General features: G+C 37.3%; 1 protein-coding gene across 7 annotated transcripts; it reads left to right on the plus strand.

Annotated features, from left to right (window-relative positions):
• The first annotated feature begins 36 nt into the window (after positions 1–36).
• Positions 37–24,437, plus strand: zgc:136971 (S9 family peptidase). 7 transcript variants are annotated; one of them, XM_048209998.1, is made up of 26 exons: positions 37–123; positions 674–845; positions 1,006–1,310; positions 4,383–4,440; positions 6,155–6,561; positions 11,502–11,634; positions 11,740–11,866; positions 11,988–12,063; positions 12,146–12,221; positions 15,699–15,838; positions 15,968–16,102; positions 16,251–16,342; positions 16,542–16,579; positions 16,726–16,847; positions 17,467–17,527; positions 17,639–17,733; positions 17,940–18,009; positions 18,138–18,223; positions 18,310–18,448; positions 18,541–18,624; positions 20,247–20,327; positions 20,415–20,503; positions 20,583–20,776; positions 21,820–21,922; positions 22,279–22,385; positions 24,074–24,437. In XM_048209998.1, the coding sequence occupies exons 1-26, from the start codon at positions 94–96 to the stop codon at positions 24,174–24,176; spliced, it is 3,123 nt and encodes a 1,040-aa protein (XP_048065955.1). In that variant the 5' UTR covers positions 37–93; the 3' UTR covers positions 24,177–24,437. The 7 variants fall into 7 exon arrangements, with proteins under 7 accessions (XP_048065955.1, XP_048065956.1, XP_048065958.1 ...); XM_048209999.1 differs by lacking the exons at positions 37–123; positions 674–845; positions 1,006–1,310; positions 4,383–4,440 and having other exon boundaries at positions 6,169–6,330; positions 6,438–6,561; positions 24,074–24,435; XM_048210001.1 differs by lacking the exons at positions 37–123; positions 674–845; positions 1,006–1,310; positions 4,383–4,440; positions 6,155–6,561 and adding exons at positions 9,254–9,522; positions 9,703–11,031 and having other exon boundaries at positions 24,074–24,434.
• The last annotated feature ends 711 nt before the right edge of the window (positions 24,438–25,148 follow it).

Here is a 25,148-nt window from a genome sequence, read left to right on the forward strand (position 1 = left end):
TTTTGTAACTATTTTGAAAAACTATCTACGATATCTCCTCATGGGTAATCTCGCGAGATTTCAGACAAAACATATCGGGCTCTTTTGACTAACATGTTTAGCCATACACGTCAACATACAGAGGTAAATTAAAAAGTTTCTGCATACTTAACAATAAGGGTAGATATATCACCTCACACTGTGTCATGAAAGAATAAGCAATCGTACCAAAATACAGAGTTTATAACGCTACAGGTGAGTATTAACAGTTGGATGCAGCGACAAGAAGCGACCAACTGCAGACCTGCTAATCGGCCCCTGGCTGGAGGAGTCCGTCAAAGGATCAGCTGTTGTTTCAAAGAGTTTGTTTTGTAATAAATTAATTGTACAATAAAGATACCAAAATACTTTAAAACGTACTATGTTTTGGGCCGGGCCACATAAATGTGACATTAATTTGCCTTTAATTACATTATAAGATTTTGAAATTGAAATTCACTGTTTTATAAAAATGCAGATTCAGATAGATTTGGTGCAGGCAAACATATTTTGCCATAGATTATGTATCTTCTTTTTCTTTTTTTAATCTCATAATGAGATAAGGAATAAGATTTTCATGTACAAAGCCCTTGCTTGAAATGCCCATTATCAGGAAACACATTAAGGCTGTTTTTTCCTACATTTAATTTCATAGCTACACAAAACTATTTTGCGAGGAGAGGAGCAGCCAGCTGTCCAGAGATGTGAGGACTGTTGTTCCTTGTACCACTGTCCTTTCTGTGGGCCTGAGATGTTCAAACCCACCATCAAAAGCAAATGTTTGAAACATTTACAGGGTCACAGAAGAAGAGCAATACGACACAAAGGCAAGTACTAAATAATGTGTGTGAGAAATGACATGCATATTGTATATTTATTACCTCAAGTAGTGAAGTCACAGGAATAAATATTATTCTCTTCCTTCTAGACTTAAAATTTACTATAATTTTATCGAAGAATAATCATTATAATAAAATCTTCTTCCAGAATTCTTCATTTTCAAATGCCATTTAAAGTGCAGAACTGCTCCACACTTTCACTGCATCAGCTGCACATCCACTTTTATGAGGAAAGATGGTTTTCTAAAACACCTGGCAATGTGTGAGAACAAAAAACCCAAGATAACAGTTGTGGAGTTGAAATCAGAGGAGAATTCAGCTGCACCAGATCTTCATCTGACTGCCTCTGAGGAAATGCCTGTCAGTGAAGCACACAAGAGCCTGATCTCTGAGGATCCTCAGAAAATCAGACCAAGAAAAGCAAACATTGAGCAACGCATGTGCCCTAAAATGGTAAGTTTCTTTTACTTTTGTTTTTTATGTGTCTTTATACACTACTGTTAAAAAGTTTGGGGTCAGTAAAGTTTTTTTTTTTTTTTAAATAAAGTAATACTTTATTCAGCAAGGAGGCAATTGGCCAAAAGTGACAGGCATTTAAAATTTTACAAAAGATTACTATTTTAAATAAATGCTGTTGTTTTGAAATGTCTATTTAAAATTCTGGAGAAAATGTATCACATTTCCACAAAATTTCCACCATATAAATATATTACATAGAATGATTTAAAGGGTTAGTCCACTTTTAAACAAACTTTTTCTGATAATTTACTCACCCTCATGTCATCCAAGATTCTAATGTATCTTTAAAAATCCTAGGTAAACACCCCCTTTGAGAAAAAAAAACACAATTTTCCTCAAAGGAACATTTATATAGGATTATAGAGACACATCAGTCTGTTTAAAGGATTAGTCCACTTTTAAATAAAATTTTCCTGATAATTTACACACCCCCATGTCATCCAAGATGTTAATGTCTTTCTTTCTTCAGTCGAAAAGAAATTAAGGTTTTTGATGAAAACATTCCAGGATTTTTCTCCTTATAGTGGACTTCAATGGGCACCAAACAGTTGAAGGTCAAAATTAGTTTCACTGCAGCTTCAAATTGTTCTACACGATCCCAGACGAGAAATAAGGGTCTCATTTTCTGAAAAAATTTGAAAATTATATAAGTTTTAACCTTAAATGCTCATCTTGAACTAGCTCTATTCTTCTTCTCCTCTATTAGAATTCCAGCAGTGTAGACGCTGCTAAGTGTATTACTGCCCTCCTCAGGTCAAAGTTTGACCTAATTGTTATATACTACTGAACTAGCATATTGCATATAAAAATTAGTTCAAACTTTGACCTGAGGAGGGCAGTAATACGCTTAGCAGTGTCTACACTGCCAGAATTCTAATAGAGAAGAAGAAGAAGAAGAGAGCTAGTTCAAGATAAGCATTTAAGGTTAAAACTTATATAATTTTCCATTTTTTTTCAGAAAATGAGCGATGGTTTCACTAGATAAGACGCTTATTTCTCATCTGGGATTGTTTAGAACAATTTGAAGCTGCAGTGAAACTAATTTTGACCTTCAGCTGTTTGGTGCCCATTGAAGTCCACTATAAGGAGAAAAATCCTGGAATGTTTTCATCAAAAACTTTAATTTCTTTTCGACTGAAGAAAGAAAGACATGGACATCTTGGATGACATGGGGGTGAGTAAATTATCAGGAAAAGTTTATTTAAAAGTGGACTAATCCTTTAAGGATCTGTTATATATTTTAACATTAAAGGGAGTTTACACAACAATGATGTACTAAAAACTTAAAAACTTTTCCTTTGTGTTCTTCTGCTTATAACAACGTTATCAAAACGATCCCCGTTCACACGGATCTAAAAATGCTGTATTATGCATGCCAGGCCAGTAGTTGGCGATGTCACTTTGTAAAGAAACACTATGTGCAGGCTATAAACTGAACATGTAATATGCATGTGCATGACGTCACCATTTTCACAGATTTGCGTTTTTGTAGTTTACACAGAGGCGATAAAGATATCATTTTCAAACTTAAGCTTTGAAACCTGTTTTCAAAAGTTTGCATTTTCAGGTTCCCAAAATGCCGTTGTCACATAAATGAATGGACAAAACTAGGGCTGTAACGATATGCGATATGAAATCGAAATCGCGATACGCAGGTCCACGAACCTGTATCGCGATGTGAGAAGGCAGAATCGCGACACACCCCTTCCAACTCCCAGAGTTATCCTTCCTGTCCAGATCCAATGCTACCACATTTTTAAATTACTATAAGTATTAGGGGTGTAACGATTTATCGTAGATGGTGTGTCTCAATCAGCTCTCTAGTTCAGTAAGTGTTTCGGGCACACATTGAATCTTGCAAGCAGGTTTAAACGTTTCTCATGTCAGTCTCATACATGGTCGCGTGAGAAAAGTCGTGGCTTTCTTTCACCGCAGTGCACAGCAACAGCTGTGCTCACAGAAAAGCAAAAGACGCTTGCGATGCTTTGCTTTAAGAAGTTCTGTGGGGCCGTTCACATATTGCGTCTTTTCCGCGTGCAAGTCAGTTATTATTATAAAAAATGTAGCCGCGCGGCAGGCGCGCTCATAATGGGATCAACGCGGTCGCGACGCGCATGCAATTCTCAACTTCTCAGAATGCCGCAAGCGCACCGCAGGTCGTGTGACAAGAATCAACCGATCAGCTATGGCCTTTCCGTAACAAAACATCAAAAGCTCAGCCGAACAGCTGATCATAGCTGTACATGGTGGTTTTTATATCTTATCTCCATCAATATATCTCGTAGTAAAACTAATGCAAGGGCTAGAAATCATTTATCCTTTGCAGAAACATCCGATCCTTTGGAGAGCTCAGTATGGTTGCATAGCAACGACCGACGCCACGGGAGCGCAAGGCTTTGGAAAGAAGGAGAGCGGTGCGGCCGCGCCTTCCACGCGTTTTTAACGCGATATGTGAACGGCCCCTGTTCATAATTTAAGTTCATGTTAAATTTAACATTTTTTTTCAGTGACAGAAGCCCTATTCAACTGTTAATTTGAATACAGAAAGTTTTATTAAAATTTTATATTTATTTATTTTATTGAAATGTTGTATGTACAACATTTTACAACAAGGAAAATTATTGAAATTTGTTCAGTTTTTTTAATAAATCTTGTTTGAATTTCAGTTTCATTTTGTTCAAAATATCGTGATCGTATCGTATCGTGAACTCTGTATCGAGATACGTACCGTATCGTGTCACATAAACCTGAGCGTATCGTTACACCCCTAGACAAAACGCATAAAAGTTTTCATTTTTTAGTTGAAAACGGTGTCGTGTAAATGCCCCCTAATACTAATGCACTAAAAAAAAATGTAAAAAAAATCTTCATTTCGATGAATCATCATAAACTGATGGAAAAATCATCCCTTAAAATCCTTTAATAGGGCTTTGTTGTGTCAAAATTTATGAAGCTGTGGAAATTGATATAAACATACAAAACAATTTTGGTCCTGTGCTTTTGCAGGCGGTAAGTGAGGAGACATCGAACCCGGGGCCCACTGATTCAGAGCAACGGTCCACAGGTAATGAGTCTCATCAAACAGAAAACATTCTGCATAATGCAGTGTGCTCGTCTTGACCTTCTATTTCCAGTGTGACAAAGGAATGAAGTAATATCAGGCACAGAGTTAAACATTTTCACTTGTTATTTGATCATAGTGCCAAAATTAAGACACAAAGCATTAAAATTAAAAATGCTAAATAAGTAAGGCAGGGCTCCACTTGCTAAATTAAACAACATGATGAGGTCATAACAATACTATAGGATTGAAACGTTTATCCTTGCATGCTGTTTAACATCAATTTTTAAAAACTATACAGCGAACACTGTGCAGTTTGTGATACAATGTGGAACGATGGTAGCTTGAACTGAATTATAGCCTATGTAACATCATAGACTATAGAATAACACAAGACGTGTCACTCGTATTGTTTTGAATGGGAGAAAGTGCAACGCACAATATGGCAGAATAAGTCCCGCCTTCTAAATAAGAGCCAATCACCGATTGGTAAAGTCATTCAGTCACTGCAGCGGCCGTTAGAAGCTCCTGTTCTTATAGAAACAGTCAGACGTGCGCCTCCGAAATGAGACACACAAGAGACGCGCATTTAGGACTGCGCATGCGCATTGATCTAGCCTGAAAAATACAATTTTTTTGTCATGATTCGAGCATTTAGAAACGAAATTTATGAAACGGTTGTTGTTAGATTTCATTGGTGATTTCAAATATGAAATTTAATCAAAAGCTTGGCAAACAGCTTTGAAGAATTTGATGTTTCCCCATTTAAAGAGATAGGAGCTGCACTTGCATGCCCGAGAGGCGTTTCAAAGATGGCTGCCGAGTGAAATGACTTGTCTTAAAGGGACTTTGGTAACATCCCTTTTAACACTTGCCCAACAGGAACATAAATAGTGGCGGCAACTGTTTTTCTTCAGTGAGATGTTCTTTGTGTTTTTTCTAGTACTTTAGATACTGAATTCAACAAACAGATTTAAAGGCTGGAATACACAACACAACACTTTTGCCCAGATTTTTGCCCTGTTATGCAGTCTGGAAAGTCAGAGCCAGTCTACAGTTTTTGAGAAGTCAGTTTTGAGAGATTTTGCATATTGTATGATGTGCAAAGAATCAAAATTTTTCACTTCAGACCATTAAACATTTCATTTCATTTTTCAGGCAGGTTTCTGTGTGAGTTTGTTGTGTTCAGAACAACTTGAAAGTTTGGTAGTGTGTGATCATCAGTCTTTCGGCAAGTGTATGATGCCTGCTGTTTTAAAATCTGTTCAGATTTTAAAAGTAGTGCAGTGCATTCCAGCCTCTAATTTGGAATGAAAATGAAGTTGCTATTGTCTTTTCTTCCTTATCGGATATATATATATATATCCAATAATATATCCAAGTGAAACGGCTTATCGAACAGTGAAAAAATGTAGGGTGGGACTTGATTTTGTCAAGTGAGTCATTTGATGGTTGTGCTTTGCTATTGCTGTGATCTCATGTGAGTGACAGGTTGTCCCGCCCTCACGTCAGTAAACGCATCATCAGAGAAGATATGGCGTTTCAAGAGGGAGAAGTTATTTTGATTATAGATTTCAAAGGCACATAATTTAAGAAAAAAAATAATGATGACTAAAAAACAGGACTATGAAATCCAGTGTGTAATGTATAATGAGTCTTGTGCATATTGACATGCTCTGATCAGAGACCTTAATATTTGTACTCTCTTTAATCTCAGGTAAAGGAAGGATTATGCAGATGAGAACAGATGAGCCATCTAAATCCCCAGTGGATGAAGGAGGTCCTTCAGTTGTAAATCTCTCTGTAGTGGATCACAATGTCACAGAAACCACCGCTTCAAATTCTGCTGCCAATCCTCATCCTATAGAGGCTGATGTCGCCATACAGACTTTGGTAAATGAGATGTTCACTGGACACACACCTGTTGAAAGCACCATCCCACAAAGGTCCAGATCCGACACACAAGATCTGTGTCCTTTCTGTGGTTTAATGCTGCACAGGAAGAATCTGCAGGTGCATTTAAGAAGGAAGCATCCAGATCAAGTTTCAAACCAGGAGAAACCCACCCCTGCTCAGGTGAAAAACCCAAAACAACAGAGACTCCCTTTGCGACAACAACAGAAGGTGAGAGAAGGAGAAATTCATCTTTTGCAAAGTAATGCTGCCTTTTTTTTCTTTTTTTTTACTCTTTAGAGCAGTTTCCCAAACTGGGGTTTATGAATTCCTGGGGAATCTAATAATTAATGTAAAATTAAAATAAATAATTTTAATATAAAAACAAAATAAAACACTTTATATGCACTTTATAAACAATTTGTATTATATAAAACACTTAATTATACAAACACTTTGTATTATTATAATATTTTAGTTGTTTAACTGCTTGTCATGTGACATTTACTGACATCAGAGAACTGTGAATATGCATTTTTATTGTTAAATTATTGGGGGGTAAGCCAATATTTTAGTTTAAATGGGTTCTGCTGAAAAAAAAAATAATAATAATAATAATGATAAAAAACTGTCCCTTTTTTCCTGCTTTAGAGTAAAGGGACTGTTCATCCAAATATTCAACCTCATTTTATTCAGAATTTATTATTTTGTGTTTCCTTAATGATTCATCCAAGTTTTCAATGACATAATGTGATTACAGATTTTCATTTGTGGGTGAACTATACTACGGTGGCCCAGTAGTGCACAACACAACGAACTGCAAAAACAAGTTAACAACAAAACGAATAGCCACAACACAATTTAAATGCTCCCACGTGCTCGTGTACAAAACTTGTGCATTCAGCCAATTTCACAGTGCCGTTTCTATAGACTCAGGGGGTGTGTTAAAGCTAACATGTAGGCTTTATACTAGTGGCAATGGACTAACGAAACACAACTTTTGAACAGTTTTTACTGTACCAAAATATTTTTTATGAACTCTTGAATTTCCCAAATGAGCCAATACACAGGAGGGTCTATCTGCGTCCTGCAAGGCTACAAACCACGCCTATTAAAGGTCCCGTTTTTCGTGTTTTTTTGAAGCTTTGATTGTGTTTATAGTGTGCAATATAACATGTGTTCATGTTTCGCGTGTAAAAAAACACAGTATTTTTCACATTATTTACTTATCTGTATACCGCTGTTTCCACTGTCATAAAAACGGGCTGATGACTTCCTTGTTCTATGAAGTCCCTCCTTCAGAAATACGTAACGAGTTCTGATTGTGCCAGCGGTTCCTGTGTTGTGATTCGACAGCAGGTTAGCGCACCTTGCCCGGAAAGGTCACGCCTCTTACCATAACGTGGAGATGCACGCGCTCAGTGTTATTGTAAACATGTCTTTAATTTTACCCTATCAATTTGAGCCGGAATCAGACCCGGTGATTGGACTGCGGGATGAAAATAACAGCGTTTCGACGACATGGCAACAAACACACTCTACAAACGCAACTCTTGTGTATTTCTGTGGGCGGAGGTTAGTCAAAAAACTGTTTTAGTGACGTCATTAAAGAAGGAAGTAGAGGGATGTAGCCCAAACTGGCCGTTCGATGTAGGCGACTTCTGTTAAATAAAATATCTCGCTTGGCATTGAACTTTGAACTTTAAAATTTTACAGATTTTATTTATACTCTAACAACAACATTACACACTAACTAAAGTTTGAAACATGGGATCACGAAGAACGGGACCTTTAAAGGTACGTCCATCACAAGAAAGGCCTACTATCACCCATGTAAGTTATACAGTAGGGGGCGGTAATACTGCCAAGGAGTGAGCGGCCATTAAACAAGAAGAAAACGAAGAAGAAACGCCTACTAGCAACAACAACAACAACATTCCCACGCCCACTCCAAGATAGACGCGCGAATTTGATGTCGTCAAGATGGTTCAATGTCGAGATGAGAAAGTAAGTTATTGAAATAAATATTAGCTTTTGTCTTTGTTGTTGTTTATACAGTAATATGGCACGGGACGTGGCATCATGTAGCTTAAGTTTTAAAGTAATCTGGTCGTGTTTTCCCTCTTGTTCTGTCTTCTATTTCCATCCGAATTGGGCTTGTGTAAGAAATAAAGTTCTTATAATGTGTGTGGTTTGTATAGCGTGAGGCTTTAGTTTAAATAAACAAGAATAAATTAAATAGTTAAAATATATAGTCTATCCATCTATCTGAACTGCCGCATAAATAGGTGTTTTAAATTTAAACTATGTCCTTCCTTCAATTTAAGTGTGTTTGAGAGTGTCTTAACACCTTTGTTCTTTTGTACTGAATCCTTCACACATACACATTTTATAAATTGAACGTTTATCTTTTTGGTTGTGACAGTTATAAGTGATGTGGACTTTTAAAGAGTTCCAATAACTATTTTATTTATTTCTAGTTTCATGTTACCATTTTGAATGAGGGAAGTTCTCCTGGACCTATTTCGCTTGCTGAAAATGAGTACAAATGCCTGTTTTGTAAAAAGACTGGAGAGTATCCTGCTCTGGTGGCACATGTACAGACCCATGAGAGGTCTGCTGTCAAGCATAAAGGTATGTTTTAGAGTAAATCTGTTATAAAACACACAAAATCAAATTCTCTCTGAAATTATTGTCAGCATGTAAAATTATGTGTATGCTTTCATAAGTATTTTATAAATTTTTCTTCTTCTTTTTACAGGGTATAAAATGTATAAATGCCACCTGGGATGTATAGAAAGTGGACACTATCACTGCTTCTGCTGCCGTCATATTATAATTAGAAAAAACTTATTTATTAATCATGTGCAGAAATGTGCATCAGCCAAAGTCCAAATTACATCTACAGAACCTTCCAGAGTATAAACATGTCCTTTAAAACTAACTAACTTTCCAACGTCCCACAGCATCTCAACAGTATCTGCCACATGTGATCTTATCTCTAAACCTATAACCAATCCAGGTTTACCTCCAGCTTTGACTTCTCCACCAGTTGCCAGCACCTCTGGATCTTCCATTATTTCTTCAAAACGCATCAGACTGGTTGACCACGGTGCCTCAGAAATAGAACATTTCTCCAGCACACCAAGTTCCATGACAGACTCGAAGACTGCTGTTTTACATCCTACAGATGTAATGCCCTCAGACATTCAAAATATTGTGTCTGCCAACACAACTGAAAGCATCTCAACCAGTAACAAAAAAATACTTAAGTGTAGGCCAAAGCGAACAATGTGCTGCTTTTGCAACAAGATTTTGAACAAAAAAACATCAAAACTCACATTCAAAGACGTCATTCTTTGTCTTCTCCAGATATCAATATAAATCACCATCTTCCGTCAACAGGCATTGACCGTAAAAATGGAAATTTCGCTGTTGGAGGACCAGTCACTGGACCAGTAAGACCTGTACATGTTCAGAAATATACATGGGGAAATCTCCATAAAGAAGCCTTTGAATTAGAAAAGTGCAGATGTGCATTGAGTTTTTCCAGAGGAGTGGATTAATAGGCTTACAGTGCATTCATCTTTGGTCTTTAGTTTACTGTCTTATTTCTGCTGAAGATGAGACACCTCTCAATAAGGAGGGTCTTTTAGATATAGACAAATAAATGGATTTCTGAAAATACAAAAAAACAGTATATAGATGTGTAAACACACCTCATATTACCATAGTTTGGGGACAACAATGAAAAAAAACCCAAACACATTTGGCACTGCCTGTGTTCAAAAAATAGTCATCTATGTCCACAAGTCCATTGCAATATTTCACTCAAACCAGACAAATTCTGGGCTTTTCCGAGTTCAGACAATGATGATGTATTTGACTCCTTTGCAGATTGGTATTGTGAATGATAATAGTAATGACAAAATGTGTCTGTATCCACCCAATGGAAATGGTGTTTTGTTTTTTTTAAAGAAAATTCCAGCTACTACCAAACAGCTTCTGAACAGTTTTTACCATTCCAATGTTTTATGGACCCTTGAACTTTGCACATATTGAATCAGCCAAGTCATTTCATGTAAAGGATGCATTAAAAAGCTTACATTTGGGCTTCATGCTAGAGGAAATGGTCCAACAAAATCTAAATTTCAAATAGCTTTTACTTTACCAATCTTTTTAAATGACACTTTAAATTCGTATATGCCTATAAATGACTTGATGACAATAAATGCAGTTGAAGGGTTTATTAAAAAGAAGAAGAAGATTGGTACACTAAAAATGTTCAAAGTTTGGATTGTTAGAGCATTACCTCCAGTATGAAGCCCTTGTGGCCGAGAAAGGAGCGGGAGCATTTTTGTTGTGTTGTGGCTTGATTCGTGTAACTTATATTTATGTATTTATTTACGAAACCCAATACTTTGCACATGATGCTATGGGTTATATAATTAAAACAAGCAGTTCTTAAATATTGGCGCAGTTAAATAAAGATCTTTGTGTCGAAATTGTGATGAAAAAGCCGAACCCCCCTCAGAGCCGCAGAATGGACGCGTCCGCACAGAAACGCTTTGACGACGGTTGAAACATCGGCTCTCATCGACTCTCCAGCGATTTTTCCCGATCTCTCTCTTCTGTCACGACGGTCCCCTTCACTTCACTCGACCGGCGTGGATTATTGTTGTTGACATGCCTTGCGGAGGGGTGTGTTTTTGCTGTTTTAGCCAGATTTCATTTGCGCCCTTCTGACCCACATCTATTGTAAGGTGCGAACGGAACCGGTGCTACTTTTTAATGTCCGGACAGTCTTTTTATTCTTATTAACATGTTGCTTTATTATTGACAGAATAAACATTTTTTTATGAGCTTACCGGAAGCGTATCGTTATCATAGCGTTAAACAGACCGGTGAGATAAAACGAGTTATTTCATGGCGCAAAATAATGCCTAAATGTGGGACTAGTAGCTGATTAAAAATGAGTTGCGTTACATGTAACAGATTTTGAGTTTTGAATGCTGCTGTACACTGGTATCATGAACTTAAGTTTATATACTGTATGTAGTCAGTGGGCTCTAAATATAAAAAGCCCACAAATAAGGCTGGTTCAGGTTTGTTTACTCATGTTGTTTTCTGTTTATGTTGTTGACTGGTAGTTAATATGTTTGTGGTTTCAGATTGCAATGGAGAGTGTGATCAGAGATGTGTTCAGACACTGTATCAGGTTTCCTGTACCCATTTCGGCCTCTGTGGTCGCTGATGAGCTTGTGGACACTGCCAGCGATAAGCGGTGCATCACTGTATTGGCCCGTGAGTTTAGTGGAGAGTTATGTCGTGTCGTTTTATGGTGTATTTGCATAGTTTAGTAATATTAAAACTTTATAGTGCTAGCTTTTCAACTCTCTTTCTCTGTAGGATGGAGTCAGTGTGATTTGGAGAGAGGGGTGAAACTGCGTTTCTCTCAGAGATGGACTCTACTGTGTAAACATGACACAATAGAGCTCGTTCTGCCATCTGGAACAAGCTCACACATAGAGAAAGAGTAAGATATATATATAAATATATAAATGCAGATATTCATGTATCCTCAAGAGGTGAAAAGAAAGATAGTTTTGACTACATGTAGACAACACACCCGTCATCAAAATTCATCTCTCACTCAGGTTGCTCAGCTGTCAGTCTCCTTCTGGGACTCTTCAAGCTGTCATCCGGGAGGAAGCAGGACATCAGTACCTGGAGGTAATGGCTGATATCTTTTGAAATTCACATTTTAAGGTGAGGAAAATATATTAATTCTCTTTGTTTTTCTTTCTTTTGGTAGGTTTGGGGCCAAAATGGTCTGGAGAAAAGCTTGGACCTCATAGCTCTGAATAAGCATGGAAAAGTGTACGAAGATGGTGAGAAACACTTTTTGCTGTCTGTGTTACACACCAAGAGTCTCGAATCACTGGCCTGTGGGCCAAATACGGCTAATTGTGAACAAATGACCCTTTTGAGCTTGTTCTTTGTAAAAAATTAGGCCAAAATTCTAAAACAAGAGTTTAAATCTAAAAACTAACTCACTCGATGGACCATCAGCCATTTTCGGTCATGTCACATTTGGGATGAACTGAGAACCTTTACTGTGAGGTGCACTTCAGGTTTATGTTTATATCAGTCTTATATCAGACTGTTTTTGATATGACAATATGTACAGTACCATTCAAAAGTTTGGGGTCAGTAAGAAATTAATACTTTTATTCAGCAAGTACACATTAAATTGATCATGGGTGACAGTAAAGAAAGTTTTTATTTCTGTTCTTTTGCACTTTTCATCAAAGAATCCTGACCAAAAAATGGTTTTCAACATTGATAATAATAAGAAATGTTTCTTGTGCACCAAATCAGCATATTAGAATGATTTCTGCACGATCATGTGACACTGAAGACTGGAGTAATGGCTGCTGAAAATTCACAAGATTAATTTACATTTATAAATATATTAAAGGGGTCATGACAGGGATTTAAAAAAAAAAAGTTTTCTGAGGTTCACTTCTAATTGGTGTTAATATTGTCAGCTGTTCTTAATTTAGTCTTGGGTGTGTTCTCACTTGGCATGTTTGATTAGAATGAACCCTAATGCGATTGCTTTGTTAGTGCGGTTCATTTGAATAAGTGTGAACACTACCGTCCGAACCCTGGTGCGCACCAAACAACTTCCAAACAAGCTCTGGTGCGGTTCGAATAAAATGTGAACGCAACACGGAAGTAAACAAACCAAAAACAGGATATGATGTCACAAGGCACATTTTATAAGCTCTTCACAAGTTGTCAGCTCCATCATAATATGTTTGTGGTTTTAGATTGCAATGGAGAGTTTGATCAGAGATGTGTTCAGACACTGTATCAGGTTTCCTGTACCCATTTCGGCCTCTGTGGTCGCTGATGAGCTTTAACATCATATGTTCTCTCATAAAGTGAGCACATTTATCCCAGCACACAGCGTTGTTTTGGTTGTTCAGCAAGTCGCTGAAATATCGCAAAATATACGTAACAAAAGCCATTTTTATTTGTTTGTATCTTTAGGTTTGGTGTTAAAAATGACAGTGTGAATGAACCAGGGCTAAATATATGATTTTCTTTTTTTGGTCCGGACCAAAAGAACCAAACTACAAGTGTGAACACACCCTTAAGCCGCGGTCACAACAGACTTTGAACGTGCAAAATTTCTTCGGATGCTGTAACGGTCGTGATACGACGTCACGGTCTACGGTGTCTTTTTTATAAACATGAATTCAACACATATCTTAAAGTAATACATTCAAAATGTAAAAATATAGAACCTGCTTGACTTTACTGCAAAAATATTATTCAAGAGGTCATGCCGTTACGAATCAATCTTCTACTGGTCGCACGTCTTTACGTGATGCGAATTCGCAGGTCAGAGTTCACAAAACGTGAACTTTGGAACGCAGAAAAAATGCTAAATTTTTTAGCACAAGCTTGCATTTCCGGTCTGACGCATTCGCATGCGTTTGAATGGAAGTCAATGGAATGAAAAGTGCAGTGTGACCGCACCTTTAGACTTAGTCCTGTGTCAAATGTACTTTTTAGTTTTTATCATATTTAGTCACCTTGCCCTGCTTTTGTTTAGTCAGAGTTTTAGTCAAAGAAATGTCTAAGCATTTTAGTCTAATTTTAGTCAATGAAAACTTGTCATGCTACATAATGGTTAAATTGATAATCATGGTTATTTTGCTTAAAATTATAATCAAAATGATTGTTGTATTTTGAGATTTATTTCATCAGAATTATTGCACTTTAAACACAAATCAAGAGAATGTCAACTCGTTCGTGTGGTTTAGTTTACCTCATTTAGTTTCCTGATTATATGCTATTTATCATATAAATTAACACACTCCCTACATTGGTAAAACAAGAAACTTCTCTCTTGCGGTTTGTAATGCAACTGCTGTTAGATCCACTAGAGTTGTTCTTTCAAGAAAATTTCCTTTGTGAACTCTCCATTACACTGTGCCTTGTTTACAAAACAAAATGCTCTGAACAAACATATAATCCTCCGATGCAATCCAGGATGCCATTAACTAAAACATCCACTTTTTCCAATGCTGGGATCCTTCTTAAGTCTGTACAGAGATGCTAACGAGCTGTTTAAACTGGATGTGTCAAAGCAAACATTCGTTCACTCTTCCATTTGTCCTGTTGTCGACAGACTCAAGTCCGTGGAGTATGTCAGAAATTGAATGCGCATTTGTATGCTATATCCAGTGTAGACAGCATCAGTGATTATAATGGATTCTAATCACTTTTTACGTAGTGCAATGCTCATATCCATGTAGGCCCACGGTGCAAAGATATATAACTATTCGTTGATGTCTTGCTCTGGAGGCAGTAGGGCGGCACGATATATCGCATGCAATTGTCACGCGCATTTCGTCAGTAAAGCCGGTTCCCTGATTACCGCTAAATCGTCATCACCTGCTTTCAAATGGAGCGGCATTTAATAGACAGAGCCGTAGTTCACTGACAAGCTACGCAATATCGCATTCATTATCGAAGGCGATTCATCGGCGATAATGAACACGGTATTGCGTGGCTTGTCAGTGAACTACGGTTCTGTCTATTAAATGCCGCTCCATTCGATTTAGCGGTAATCAGGGAACCGGCTTTACTGACGAAATGCACGTGACAATTGCATGCGATATATCGCCCAGCCCTAGGAGGCAGTCATATGCAAATGATAATTACCGCGACTTAATTTTTCTCAATAAAACGGTATCAAGAGCTCGATAAATGCACACATGGACCATTTATCTGCTTTGCTCAAAGTCCAAATGGTAGCAAAGCACAAGCTTACTAGAGAAGTTGCGTTTACTTTCTAAATGGTCTCAGTCATGCGACTATTAAACAGCGCTGTGAGATCCAGTGTGAAGCGCTTGAATTCAGCGATCTTGGTGATTTACACTAGTTTTAAACCAGATGAAACCACTCTGACAAACAGGAAAAACAATTTTTTTGGCCATATCGCCCACCCCTACGTCACAGGTCACCCAATATCAGAACGAGCTGTTTTTGGAGCTTGATTAAAAAATGCTTTGTTTATAATGAGAACGTTTTAAGCTATGTAACTTGAAGTATGTTTTAATGGTTCAAACACCTCTTATATGTCATAAAATCAAGACAACTTTGATTTCTCATGTCATGACCCCTTTAAAATAGACATATATTAAGTGGTTCTGTAATTTGGCTAATAATGATTAATTTTAGTAACCAGTGGCTCTCTTTTGATTTTTACCTACTCTGTCTGGAGCCCTGATCAGTCTGTAAGGATATTGATCTGATTGTGTGTCTTCTGTTTCTTTGTGCATCATTAGCTCAGTTTGCATGTCTGGCCTGGTCACCATGTGAAAAGAAGTTGCTGTATGTGGCTGAGAAGAAGAGGGTGGAGCCGTCAGCTCAATCATCAATTGTATCAGCCAGTGAGGACGGAGGGCTAGTGTTGCTTGAGGAACAAGTGAGATTTCTGTCAATCAAATCATCTCAACTGAGCTTATCTCACATGTAGTCTTGTGCAGTAACTGTTATTACTAGATGTCTGAAGAAATTAATTTGTAGTTTTAAAAGTCTTGTGTGCATTTCTCAGGATAAGAACGTATATATTGAAGACTGGGGTGAAGGGCTGGTGGGTAAAAGCTGTCCAATCTTGTGTGTAGCTGATCTCAATAAAGCTGCAGTCATTGTGTATGCTGGCGTCCCTCCTAATATATCACCAGGACAGGTGAGCAAGATATATTTCACTATTCTTATTTGCCTAATTGATAATCAATTATCTTATTCCATACTGGCTTTAAATGGTAGATGTTATATCAGAAATCTCAAATTCAAATGTTAACTGAATCATGAACTACTCCTCGCTCTCTCTCAAGGCCCTGTGGGGACCTAATGGAAGGGGCGTAATTTTTGTGGGCCAATGGAATGAGCCGTTCAGACTGGGCCTGAAGTTCTGCTCCAATCGTAGGTGAGAGGCGGAGTTGAAGAAAGCTTTAATCCCTTTAACAGACAGTTTTTTTCCCTTATAAATATTGATTTAGTTATATTTCCACGCTCAATTAAATATGATGCTTATCTCAGTTGGCTGACTTGGTTTGTGCCAAGATTTTAAAACACAATATTTTTTTTTAAATATAATATTTGCTGATTTTCTCTTTTTTTCCCAGATCAGCTCTTTTTTACTTGGATATGAAAGGGAACTGTGGTGAGATTCTTTATAGGAGGCATTTTATGTATGCACCTTTACAAGTGCTTTTGCTTTACATGATGAGCTTTAATTTATATATAGTTTTTGTGAAAATAGAACTCCTGGTCCTTTAACCTTTTTTTTGTTCAATTTGACCTGTTCAGAGTGCTTGTCACCTGAAGGTGTGTCTGTGTCGAGCCCTCGAATGAGTCCAGACTCGTGTTGGATCGTCTACTTACAGGGACAGGTCTTTGGACCACATCATCAGTGCTTGAGCATGATGTTGGTGAGAATGTAAATAATTGATTGACGTAATATTTAACTTAGGAATGTTTAAATGAAATGCCAAAATATGGAATATTTTGTTTAATATTTATTATATTATATACTCAACCGTTCAAAAGTTAGGGGCCAGTAAGATTTTAAAAAAAAGAAATTAAGACCTTTACACATTAAGAATGCATTAAATTGATCAAAAGTGACAGTAAAGACATTACTATATCAAATAAATGCTGCTCTCTAAGCTTTCTTCTCACCAGAAAATCCTGAAAAAAGTGATTGTTTCCAAAAAACAGTGGAATGCTTTTAACATTGATAATAATAAGAAATGCTATTTGAGCACCACATTAGGATATTAGAATGATTTCTAAAGGATAATTTGACACTGAAGAATAACAATTTTTTAAAATTGTAACAATATTTCACAATGTTACGAATATTAGTTTTACTATACATTTACTATCAAATGAATACAAAATTGGTGAGCATAAAAGACTTGTTTCAAAACTCTTACCATCCCCAAGCTTTTAAACGGTAGTGTGTATGTGTGTGTGTGTGTATATATACATTCAAAATTATATTTTATTTATTAAACTATTTTCTCTGTCTTTGTTTGTCCCTTATAGTATGACATTAAGAACAGAAGCACTTCGGTTTTGGTAGATGTGGTTAGACGAGCAGAAAAGGGTACTTAGATGAAAACACATGCACACATTGAAGAGGGAGGTCAAGTCACTTTAATTTGTATAGCATTTTCACAATAGACATTGAAGTGAGTAATGTCATGATCCCTCACAGGTCAGTTTCCTGGTTTATATGAGTCATTGCCATCTCAATGCTGGTCTGCAGACAGTGAGAGAATCTTCTTCAGCAGTGCCTGTGAAAACAATAAGGTAAACAAATACATAAATACACATACCGCCAAAGACAAAAAATACAGCTGCTTTACCAAAATAATGAAAAAGTGCAAAACAGTTGGCCCACTGTTAAATAGCTTGCATAGAAAACCTGTGTGAGTCACATGTCTGCACTTTGTGGATTCTGAATTTCTGATTTCAAGTGTTAAGATTTTGTGATTTTGCACCATTTGTTCTTCTAGGCGGTCTTCTCAGTTGACAGAACAACAGGAAGACTCACACAAGTGTGCGGACTGGATGTGCTAAGACTAGGTAGTGTGAATATGGAGTGATGTCATGACTGATTTTAATCAGGCCGTTTGTTCACTTTACTGTCAGTGTCATTTACTGTTTCTTGCCATTTGTGATAGTCATTGATTCTGTGGATTTGTGTTTGCTAGATGATTTTGGGAGTGTGCAGCTGTTGACTATACAAAAAGACATGATGGTGATGAGCTGCTCGTCTCCAAATCAGCCACCCTGCCTGGTACAACTACATGTGCACACACTTTACTATAATAGTCATCTTTCTCTAAAGATACTGCATGACATATAACTTTGTGTTTTCTGTAGAGAGTTGGCTTCCTCTCAACAGTTGACCAGGCTGAGGACATGCAACTTTGTAATCTGGGTGGAGCAGATGTGTATGAGGAATTTTGTTGGCAGCCCATGTTGATCACACCGACTTCTCAAGAGGAGAACCATCAGTTCTGTGAGTAACATGGATGTATCATCAGCTTTACAGCCGCTACTAGCAATATTTCTTTGTGATTTTTCTCGTTCCTCCTCTCTACCTCTATATAGCTGGACTGAATTTTGGAGCAATTTTGTTAAAGCCTTACAGTCCTCCAGAGAGAAGGAAAACTCCTCTAGTGGTGAATATACACGGTAAGTCTGGCACTTTTTTTCCATGTAATTTTAATTTAAATGTCAGTGATGAATAGCTACATTTACATGAACCCAAGTACTCCAATAATAATCAGATTGATGGCTCTATCAGATTGAAAAGCCTTCATCTAAACACCTCAATTGATCCAAATGAAATTTCGATCTGATAGGAAGAGGGGTGGTGTAGACCTGAAATAATCCAATCAATATGAAAAAATAAGCATGTAAACTCTAGGGCTGTCACGATTATGAAATTTGACTGACGATTCATAGTCTAAGAAATAATTGCGATTATGATGATGAATTGTCTGTTTTAGAGCTTTGTCATACTTTGTTGTGCTTTGTTTATTAAATAATTGTTACAAAATATCATGATTAATTGAATCCTTTGTAAGTTGTTGCTATGCAGTGTAAGATTAGTATAGTTAACACCTTTGAAAATAAAAGTAATTTATTCAATTAAAGGTGCTACAGAGGATCTTTTCGTCGAGTGAGTTTTTGAAATGAGCGCATGCGTAAGAACAACCCCCCTCCTTCACAGATCATTTCAAGGGAACGCCTCCCAAAACTCGTGCACGAGTATTGGAACACAAGTGTTTGTTTACCACCGGCATTCGCTGTGTCGTGTTAGTGGATTCATTATGTTGGACTCACCGCAGGTAACTCATAATCTGCATTGTTACTCCTGACAAAAACATTGCAGTGCCTGTGGAGTGTGGAAAGTTACTGGAGCGCGCAGCTGCGCACGTCTCTCACAAGGAACGTCATGGCAGTGATTGACAAGCCAGAGGGCCAATCGTTTACGCGATGATCGCGTAAACGATTGGCTGATGTTTTTAAGGCCCTACCTCATGCACAGATGATGTATATTAATATTATTCCTTTCAGTGCACCTAATAAATAGTCTTTTATCAGTTAGTAAAGACAGTTTCAAGTAATATTGCAAAAATGTATAAAACAAAACATCCTCTGTAGCACCTTTAACTGAAACTGATACATAGACAACAAACTGGCCAATCAGTATGAGCTCAGATCAATGAGGCCTATGATCAGTCAGATCCAAAAAGAAATACAAAACCTGTGCTAATTGAAAGAAAACAAGTTAACAAAAAGATTGATTCCAAAATTTGGTGATAATATATAGTAATAAGAGATTTATAAGCAATTTTTTGTAGGCTGGTCATTTTTGACAGAGAACACCACAAATGTAACAAAGTGGGGGAAAAAAATCACAAAAAAATAGAAAAATTCTCGGTAACGTTAACTAGCATTTTCAGGAGTTCCTCTCCGGGTCAAAATGACCCTCACAGCTTTACTATTAGTAGAAAGATGCTGCACAAATGAAATTTACAAGCACAATCTCTCTCTCTCATTAATTCATTCAAATAAATGCAATCATACCATAGTGCTTTATCTCTGTCTGATTTAAAGTTGGCACCATTCGATCCGACAGGCCCAGTAAACACTTGAATATGGTTATCTGTTTCATAAATGCCTTGTGCGCTGTGTTGTGATGCGTATGTTTACGAGAGCCTTTTAGAATCTGAAATTGGATTGGTCTAAATCAGATTGACGAAAATGACTACATCTAAACATGCCTAATAAAGTATTTCTCTGTGCAGGTGGTCCTCACGCTCATTTCGCTGCTGACTGGAATGCCACAGCTGCAGCTTTAACCAAACTGGGCTTTGCTGTTCTTATGGGTGAGTGTTCATATGTCATTCTTGTTCCTATCACAAATTTGAAGATAAGCACTGATTTTAAGTATTTAAATATTTTGTGTGTTACAGTGAACTACAGGGGCTCCACTGGTTTCGGTCAAGATAGCATAGAGTCTCTGCTTGGAAATGTTGGCAGTCAGGATGTCAAAGATGTTCAGGTGTGTATATGCACAAATAACATGTACCTGTTATTAAAAAAAGTATTGCATTAGCTTGTTTGTCATTCTTTGTGTCCAGAGGGCAGTGTTGTGCGCTTTACAGAATGAGACGACTCTCGATCCTGATAGAGTGGCAGTGATGGGTGGCTCTCATGGTGGCTTCCTGGCTTGCCACCTGGTTGGTCAGTATCCAGATTTCTACAGAGCATGTGCAGCACGAAACCCCGTCATCAATGCAGCCACACTGCTCGGGACCAGTGATATCATAGACTGGTAATGCACTCATGTTTACATTCATTAGTACTAGGGCTGTAAAAATGGCTGAAAAACTAAATTTAGTTTATACTTAAATATTACTAATATTCAAATTTAAAAGGCATAATTTCAGTTAGGGGAAGAAAAGCTTGGCTTGTCTCATGAGGCCACAAGAGGGTGCAATGAGCAAAATATTAATGCTCCGCATTAAATAGTTTTTTCAAAGCAATGAAATAACATGATTGTAAAAAAAAAAAAGGTGCAAAACTTTTAAATTAATGTAACCAAGATCTTCTCCTCATTGAGCTTCTCTATATCTGCAGTGGTTTAAATGAACTATGCAGCAGTGTCGCATCTAGTGGGTTCAACTTGAAAGGCTAACAAAAAACATTAAAACACGACTCTTACATCATCCCATCTCATGCACCACTGATAATAATGCCTGATGCACACCTAAAATTCGAATGCATCTTTTTTGCATTTGAATGTGGATTTTAATTTTAAATTAGACAAATATTTGAAATTAGAATTAATACCCCTGCTGTTAAAAATGAAATGATTTGATGAACTTTAGTTATGTCACAGATAAACTTACTTATATATAATTTCTAGTCGGTTGCAGGTGGTATCAGGACAGGGTCATGCTCATTCTAGAGAGAATGAATGGAAATGGATGGAAAAAAATCTGTTTATTGCAAGGAATAATTTTTTCAAAGAGAGATAAAGACATTTTAATTGTTGCTGTTGTAAATCAAAAATAGTTTTTTTTTTATTAGAGGACACTTTTTTTTTGCATTCCTTTTTTTTAAATGATGTGCATGCATAATAAACAGTAAATCATGCATAATAAACACTGCAATATTCCATAAAAAAAGAATAGTCAGTTTTGATTTGAGTCTTTAAAAGCATAGAACCAGTTTCTTAAGATCCAGGAAAAAACACAGTTAAGCCTAATGTATTCCAGCAGAAGGAAGGAACCTTTGTGTATAATTCAGTAATGTAGTATTGCTTTAGCATTCTGAAACTGTAATGTAACTGTAATGGTGTTAATGCCTCTACAGGAGATATTCCTCTGTTGGGCTTCAGTATGCTTTTGACCGGTTGCCCACATCACAGTCCCTTGCTTCCATGCTGGAGAAGTCACCTATAATTCATGCTGCACAGGTATACACTGACACGTGCACACACATACACACGTATTTACTAAAATCTAAATAGGGAATTTGCACAGACTTCTGTTGGTTTTATGTACAGATAGTTATACAGTAAATACTGGACCCTAAAACTTTCTGCATTTCTACAGTTAAAAAAATCTTTATTTTTATACCATGTTTACAAATGAGGGTGTCCCTAAAAAGGAGGGTTTTTTGATATTGTCTTAGGTTTAGCACATTTCTGAGTACAAATTTGTCCTCAAACTATGCACACACAGACAGAAAAAGTAATTAATTTACATTAATTTTGTAGCATGATAAGTTTAATATGTAAATAGTAAACCATAATATGGTTTGTGTGTTTAGATTCGTGCTCCTGTTTTGTTGATGTTGGGTGGGAGAGACAGGAGAGTATCGCCTCACCAGGGTTTGGAGCTCTACAGAGCACTCAAGAGCAGGAATACACCTGTCAGGTACACACACACACACACACACCAGCATTTAATATACAAACATACTGAATACTATTTTCTAGGGGTGTAACGATACGCTCAGGTCACGATACGGTACGTATCTCGATACAGAGTTCACGATACGATACGTATCACGATATTTTGAACAAAATGAAACTGAAATTCAAACAAGATTTATTAAAAAAACATGAACAAATTTCAATAATTTTCCTTGTTGTACATACATGTTGTACATACAACATTTCAATAAAATAAATAAATATAAAATTTTAATAAAAACCTTCTGTATTCAAATTAACAGTTGAATAGGGCTGTCTGTCACTGAAAAAAAATGTTAAATTTAACATGAACTTAGAATTATGAACAGGGGCCGTTCACATATCGCGTCTAAAAACGCGTGGAAGGCGCGGCCGCACCGCTTCTCCTTCTTTCCAAAGCGCTTGCGCTCCGTGGCGTCGGTCGTTGCTATGCAACCATGAACTGAGCTCTCCAAGAGGATCAGGATGTTTCTGCAAAGGATAAATGATTTCTAGCCCTTGCATTAGTTTTACTACGAGATATATTGATGGAGATAAGATATAAAAACCACCATGTACAGCTATGATCAGCTGTTCGGCTGAGCTTTTGATGTTTTGTTACGGAAAGGCCATAGCTGATCGGTTGATTCTTGTCACACGACCTGCGGTGCGCTTGCGGCATTCTGAGAAGTTGAGAATTGCATGCGCGTCGCGACCGCGTTGATCCCATTATGAGCGCGCCTGCCGCGCGGCTACATTTTTTATAATAATAACTGACTTGCACGCGGAAAAGACGCAATATGTGAACGGCCCCACAGAACTTCTTAAAGCAAAGCATCGCAAGCGTCTTTTGCTTTTCTGTGAGCACAGCTGTTCCTGTGCACTGCGGTGAAAGAAAGCCACGACTTTTCTCACGCGACCATGTATGAGACTGACATGAGAAACGTTTAAACCTGCTTGCAAGATTCAATGTGTGCCCGAAACACTTACTGAACTAGAGAGCTGATTGAGACACACCATCTACGATAAATCGTTACACCCCTAATACTTATAGTAATTTAAAAATGTGGTAGCATTGGATCTGGACAGGAAGGATAACTCTGGGAGTTGGAAGGGGTGTGTCGCGATTCTGCCTTCTCACATCGCGATACAGGTTCGTGGACCTGCGTATCGCGATTTCGATTTCATATCGCATATCGTTACAGCCCTACTATTTTCGATATTATTAGTCACTAATATTGATAGACCAGGCTGATTAAACAGCCACTATTTTGTCCATTAACATTTGTATTATAAAATGTAATTTATTCTTCTGATGGCAAAGCTAAATTTTCAAATCTAAATTTTTAATCATCACTCCAGTCTTTCACATGATCCTTCAGAAATCATGCTAATATGCTGATTTGGTGCTCAAGAAACATTTTTTCTTATTATCAATGTTGATACTTTTTTTCAAGTTTTTTTTTTTTTTTTGATAAATAGAAAGTTAAAAAGAACAGCATTTATTTTAAATAATAATCTTTTGTAACATTTATAAGTATCTTTGCTGTCAGTCTAAATCATTCTAAACCTAATAAAAGTATTAATGTCTTTAAAAAAATCTCACTGACCCTTCAGCCTGCTCTTTCTTTATCACACACTTTTTTTCTCTTCTCTTTGTCTGTTTCTCAGGTTGTTGTGGTTCAGTGATGAGGGTCACTCGCTGTCTAAAGTCAACACTCAGTCTGACTGCTTCCTCAACATCGTTCTGTGGTTTAAAGAACATTTAAACTGACATTACTCAGAAGTGCGAATGAAAATATCCATCAGAAGCTTTTTTTCCCTGTCTGGACACTTTGTGTTTGACATTCTTGCCAAAATTGAATGTCTATGAATGCTGCACTGAAGCTAAAGTCACAGGCTATGGAGGTCACTGTCCACTAGGGGGCAGACTTGTCCATGTTAATTCAGCACTGCTAAAATAAGGGGTCAAATGCCAAAGCATGGAGTCTATAAGTTAAAGGGATAGTTCACCCAAAAATGAAAATTTGATGTTTATCTGCTTACCCCCAGAGCATCCAAGATGTAGGTGTCTTTGTTTCTTCAGTAGAACACAAATGATGATTTTTAACTCCAACCGCTGCTGTCTGTCAGTCAAATAATGCTAGTGGATGGGAACTTCTACAATAACAGTAAATAAAACTTGCTTAGACAAGTCCAAATTAAACCCTGCGCCTCGTGACGACACATTGATGTCCAACGGCATTCATCACTCGATTCGTTTGGTCTGATCGCGCTCTGACAACGGCAGTGATGTCTAGCACTCATTGAAGTATATGCGCGAGACATCACTGCCGCTGTCAGAGCGCGATCAGACCAAACGAATCGAGTGATGAATGCAGTTGGACATAGTGGTGTATTAGAGGTAAAAAATTATATAAATACTGTTCGGTTTCTCACACAAACCGATCGTTTCGTGTCTTAAGACATCAATGTGTCGTCACGAGCCGCAGGGTTTAATTTGGATTTGTCTGTCGTGTTTTATTTACTCTTATAGTCCAAGTTGACTTGCATTATACCACTGACAGACGGCAGCGGTTGCAGTTAAAAATCATCATTTGTGTTCTACTGAAGAAACAAAGACACCTACATCTTGGATGCGTTGGGGGTAAGCAGATAAACATCAAATTTTCATTTTTGGGTGAACTATCCCTTTAAGAAATCTGAACTCATGTACTGTGATACTGAACTTTTCTTTTTAGAGTCA

The sequence above is a fragment of the Megalobrama amblycephala genome, linkage group LG12, assembly GCF_018812025.1.
Source record: "Megalobrama amblycephala isolate DHTTF-2021 linkage group LG12, ASM1881202v1, whole genome shotgun sequence".
In the NCBI taxonomy this organism is placed as follows: domain Eukaryota; kingdom Metazoa; phylum Chordata; class Actinopteri; order Cypriniformes; family Xenocyprididae; genus Megalobrama; species Megalobrama amblycephala.